General features: G+C 40.9%; 1 protein-coding gene across 1 annotated transcript; it reads left to right on the forward strand.

Moving 5' to 3' along the window:
• The first annotated feature begins 1348 nt into the window (after positions 1–1348).
• On the forward strand, positions 1349–5180 carry LOC102722830 (pentatricopeptide repeat-containing protein At1g51965, mitochondrial). The gene is made up of 2 exons (XM_006647020.3): positions 1349–2078; positions 3338–5180. Exons 1-2 carry the CDS (start codon positions 1371–1373, stop codon positions 4541–4543), a joined length of 1914 nt encoding a protein of 637 aa, XP_006647083.2. The 5' UTR covers positions 1349–1370; the 3' UTR covers positions 4544–5180.
• The last annotated feature ends 820 nt before the right edge of the window (positions 5181–6000 follow it).

Below are 6000 nucleotides of genomic sequence, written 5' to 3' on the forward strand. Positions count from 1 at the left end.
ATAAACATGAGATTAATAATTAAACTAAGGTCTTGTTTAGTTCCAAAAAATGTTGGGTTCACCAATCATATCAAATTTTTGGACACATGCATATAGCATTAAATATAGTTAAAAAAACTAATTGCATAATTTTGGATTTATTTTGCAAGACAAATCTTTTGAGCCTAATTAGTCCATGATTAGCTATAACTGCTACAGTAAATCACAAGTGCTAATGATGGATTTATTAGGCTTAAAAAATTAGTCTCGTGGTTTTCCGAAACCCTATGTAATTAGGTTTTTAACTAGTCACTGAAATAATGATCCGTTATCTGATCAAACATTCAATGTGATATCCTTCCCAAAAATTTTCGGGAAATAAACGAGCCCTAAGCATGAGTGAACAACAGCATGTGACGACGCACGTACGTGGGCGTGAATGGTGATAATGACATGCAGGCGAAAGCAGATTGGCTGACCACTCACCAAACCACTCAGTATAGCAATGAGGCGGTTTGTTTGGGTGTTTCATGGACTTCTATTTTTCCAGTCGCCTGAATTTTTTTTCTAATCTGTTGTTATTTTGTTTAGGTAGTGGTCTCAATGAGAAGATCAATGTGCCAAGAGGGATAGGGTGTGCTATCCAGTTGCCAGCATGCACGTACTTGTGTTACTGCTGCTTCGACTATCAACAATGTATCTTTCATCTGCATTCCATCACCTGTTGAAAAGAAAATCTGACTTGCACAAACCAATCTCTAATTCTCTATGTGTAGCAGAAAGGAGTTGCGATCTCTTCATGTTCATGTAGCACATTAGTAACCAGAAAATCAAATTCTTGCCTTGAGAGGTCTAATCCTTAGGGAAAAAAAAATCCTCTTATACAAATTTGATTTTGTATACTCTATACATTTTAAAAATATAAATATTTATAATATTCAAATTTTGTACCATAATATACACACCCTTTATTTGTATGACTTTCTTAACTCGAATGATTCTACGACCAATCAGGTGCTTGGAACAGAAATCTTAGCAATCCAAAATCCAAAATTGACCATTAAATAGTTATACTAAATCTTAATATTTACTAAATAATATAAAAATGCTTATATCTATCATAATGGCAGCAAGAACGCATAACTTAAGAAAAAAACAACCGTTTCTTAAAAAGAAAAAAAAACTGAGGCCCATACAAACAAGTGGAGTCTAAGATTCGGCCCATTGAACAAGCTTCCAGTTATTTGCTGCGGGCCGACGGCCCATTTAGGTGACCGCGACGGCCCACCTGTCTGCGAGGCCCGCAGTAATGGCGCCGTCGCGTTTAAGCCGCCGCGGCGACAGGCTCCGGCCGGCGCCGCCTCCTCGCCAGCGATTTTTTTAAAGGAAAAATGCCACGCCGCCTCGCGACGACCTACTCCGGCCGCATCGCCGCCGCGAGGCCGTCCCCGGAGGGCCCCTCCCTCACCGTCACAGTCGCCCCGACCCCGCCCCCGACGCCGCTCGACCCGCGCGGCTACCCGCTCCCGCGCCGCCACCTGGTCTGCGCCGCCGCGCGCATCCTCCGCTCCCAGGCCTCCCCCACGCCGCTGCTCGACCTCGCCGACTACCTCCGCTCCCTCCGCCTCACCCTCACCGCCGCCGAGGCCTCCGAGGTCGTCAAGGCCCTCTCCCCGGACCCGCCCCTCGCGCTCGCCTTCTTCCGCTTCGCCGCCACCTCCCTCCCGGGCTTCCGCCACGACGCCTTCTCCTACAACCGCATCCTGGCCCTCCTCTTCCGCGCCAGGGCCGACCCCGCCGAGGCGCTTCGGCTCGTCGCCGACATGGAGCGGGACGGCGTGGCCGGCAACATCTCCACGATAAACCTGCTGGTCGGGATGGGGGGAGGCGGCGCGGAGGTGGAGAGGTGCCTGGAGATGGCGAGCAAGTGGGGGCTGAGGCTCAGTGGGTACACCTACAAGTGCATTGTGCAGGCGCATTTGAGGAGCAGGGAGGTGTCCAAGGGGTTCCAGGTGTATGAGGAAATGCGGAGGAAGGGCTACAAGCTGGATATCTTTGCATATAACATGCTCCTCGATGCGCTTGCCAAGGCCGGAATGGTATGATAATCGGCAAAATTTTGCATTTGAATACAATGATGGTGTTTGTGGAATGTACTGCTAACCGAGGAGTGTTTATGTGGAATCTTGTTTCGTGCCATTGATATGTTTCTCTGATTGTTTTACCTAGCATGGGAAATCAGACATGTAACCTTAGTAATAGAGGATTGATATAACTATGTATTCTGATGTTAGATGTAACCCAACAATACTGAGATGAAATTGTGCCATGGATTGACAGTGCCCAACAATCGATATATTTTTTTACCTATAACTAGCTAAAAGCAACTAAGATACATCCAAAGTCCATATCCATGTGCTTTCTCATACTAGCAATATTATTGGTATTGTAGTCTAAGTTAACGCTGCTAAGTTTTGGGCCTCAGTACCTCGCTACTGTATAGTTGAAAAAAATATTATTTTCATATGCCACTGGAATGATGCAAAATGGATTCTCCCTTCTTAGCAATTCCAGTAAGATGTGGGGGGAGCTATGTAATTTCTACCTTAGCCTTGCGCCACCTTCGAACCATTCTATTCTCCGAGTCCCATCTTCCTCTCTTCCCCATGCGTTCCGCAGGGGGTGGCCTGAGGAAGTGAGAAATGAGATGAGGACAAAAGGGTGGTGAACAGTGGCACACTGTTGGGAATGGAAGAGGAAGAGGCTGAATACCTCATGAGAGATGCAAGTGATAAGAGAGAATATGACATATTTTCATGTTTTTTTTGATTTTGATTATCACCTCAATTTTAGAAGTATCACTGTAAATTGGTTATGTGGGACTATAATTGTAGACTCTGGTATCTTATCCTTTGCACAAAATTGTTCCAATTATGTCAAAATAATGAAGGCCATAGAGGATTATGTTTGTAACTGAAAATGAGTTTTCCACATGTACATGCAAAGTAGCAAACCCATCTTTTATTTGCTCAGGTGTCCTTGTTCAAATATTGAAGCATTTTCGATGTTTAGAATAGTGCATGCAGCCATGTACCTGCATACATATGGAGAAGCACTTCTCTTGATAACTTGCACATCTGTGAAATATCAATTGAGTGAATGTGCAGCATACACATAAAATTCTTGGTTTTTCTGATTTTAGTCATTACTATTTTATAAGAATCTTGCCTAATCTATGTCGTCCTGTTGTAGATTTTTTATTATTTGACATATCATACATCTTGAAAATGCATATATCTGAAAAATTCAATGCCTTCTCCTTAAAGCTTGGCAGTTGATCCTTTTTTTGGTTAAGCAGGTTGACCAAGCTTTCCAAGTCTTTGAAGATATGAAACAAAAGCACTGTGCTCCGGATGCATACACATATACTATACTAATCAGAATGTCTGGAAAGGCTGGGAGGACCTCAAAATTTCTCTCATTTTTTGATGAAATGGTGTCAAAAGGATGTGCTCTTAACCTGATTGCCTTTAATACTATTATTGAGGCTCTTGGCAAGAATAAGATGGTGGACAAGGTAATTTTCGTACTCTCCAAAATGGTTCAGAGTGACTGCCAACCCAATCAATTCACATATAGCATTACACTGGATATTTTGGCAACTGAAGGGCAACTGCACAGATTGAATGAGGTTCTAGATATCTGTAGTAGATATATGAGCAGATCAATATATTCGTATTTGGTGAAGTCACTTTGCAAATCTGGTCATGCAAGTGAGGCACATAACATATTCTGTCGAATGTGGAACTCCCATGAAAAAGGGGACAGAGATGCTTTTGTATCAATGCTCGAGGTGTTATGTAATGCAGAGAAAACATTAGAGGCTATTGATCTGCTCCTTATGATGCCTGAAAAAGGGATTGCTACAGATGTTAGTATGTACAATAAGGTCTTTTCAGCTCTTGGAAAACTCAAGCAAGTTTCTTTCATAAGCAATCTCTTTGACAAGATGAAAGAAAATGGAATTATTCCTGATATCTTTACTTACAATATTATGATTTCAAGTTATGGTAGAGTTGGCTTAGTTGATAAGGCGTCTGAACTTTTTGAAGTGATGGAGGCTAGTGGTTGTAAACCTGATGTTGTCACATACAATTCTTTGATAAACTGTCTAGGAAAAAATGGAGATCTTGATGAAGCCCATATGCTTTTCAAGGAGATGCAAGAGAAAGGATATGATCCTGATGTGTTTACTTATAGCATATTAATTGAATGTTTTGGTAAATCCAATAAGGTTGAGATGGCATGCAGCTTATTCGATGAGATGATAGCAGAGGGATGCACCCCTAATATTGTAACTTACAACATTCTACTTGATTGTTTGGAGAGACGTGGAAAGACAGAAGAAGCTCATGAACTTTATGAAACTATGAAGCAACAAGGGTTAATTCCTGACTCAATAACTTACTCAATACTTGAGCGAATAGAAAGTAGATCTCAACGAACAGTAAGAATACGCAAGCCAACTCGGATTTCTGGTTGGATTGTCAGCCCATTGAGATGACAATGGCTTGGTAAATTTGAGGGAAGCACCCCTGTTCTTTAGCTCCATACATTGAGATGACAATAGCATGGTAACTTTGAGGGAAGCACCCCTTCTCTTCAGTTCCATACCTTCTGATGTGTATGTGGGGACTTTGTGTATAGTGACCAGACTGTCATTCAATCACCAACTGAAAAAAATTGGTTTGCTTTTTCTCATACAGAATGATAGCTATTGATTACTGGATAAGCATACTTCACAACTACATATACCCTGATTCTTAGTATCTAATGCGCTTTGGTCTTTTAAAATGTATAAGAGTCCTCATTTCAACTTTGAAAGGCATACAGACGCGTGCAGTTGCAAGGCTTTGGAAATGAAACTTGTAATGAAGGCATCCTTTGTGACTGGGGAAGTTGTGAGGTTCATCATATTACAAGAGAATTCAGTGTACGGATTTTGTAGGAGCTTGTGCATTCTAGTTCCAACTTCTGAGGTTGTTGGAAGAAAGGATGCTTCAAGGTAAAGTTTTGGTATGATATTGAAGACATCTTCAAAAGTGGTAATAATTCTTCTTTCACATTATATAAGCTTTCTTCAATATGGTGAACAAACTATCTTTTAAATCTTGGAGATCATATTTATTGCTACTCCATCTGTCCCGAAATAACTTGTTTATGAAATGTTTGTCATTCTTTTCACCATCTCCAAGTTTTTAAGCTGTAAAGCTTCTGCTTTCTTCCCTATATTAACTGTGGAGAACATTATGACCAACTGTTTCTGTAGTAGTTGTACTTGAATTTCTGTAGAAATTGATGTAATACACGTGTAATTAGAAGTTCATGTACTGCTTGATTCCCTCTAGAAGTTGCATATTGTTGGATTGTTGCCTCTTATTTGTGAAATTTGAAATATTTAAGGTGACATGGGGACACTAATTGGTTTCTTAGAGTTCTAACTAATCAAATAATATTTCATGAGTACATTTTGTACAAACAACTGACTTTTCCTATCAGATCATTGTTAGGCACTTGGGTTGATGTACTTGCACTACCATGGTGGTTTTATAAGATGATCCACAAAGAATTTGCATGTTTCTCCCACCTCAATATATAGTTGGAAATTGCCATTTCTAATTCTGAAACATTTAGTTAACACCGATTCATTTTGGAGGCCCAAAATCCCGAGGCGTCCTGTTTGGACAGACCATATTTTCTTTGGCTTCCCAAATAGGCTTTTTAGATATATGCCACTATAGACTACCCGGTTTTGAGAGTTGCCACTTCAAAGTTTCTCCTTTGAAATATATACATAAAAGATCTCCACTCTGAGTATGCCTCTATGATAAATTTAGGACCACAGTGCTTCTTTCTTTTTCTTCTGTTTCCCACCTTTCCCTTTTTTCATGGCTCTATCCCCCCTTTGGTTATTGTCATGCCTAGAAATTGATGGAGCCATAATTCTAGTCTAAAAGTGTT

This window comes from Oryza brachyantha, chromosome 2, assembly GCF_000231095.2.
Source record: "Oryza brachyantha chromosome 2, ObraRS2, whole genome shotgun sequence".
Classification (NCBI taxonomy): Eukaryota; Viridiplantae; Streptophyta; class Magnoliopsida; order Poales; family Poaceae; genus Oryza; species Oryza brachyantha.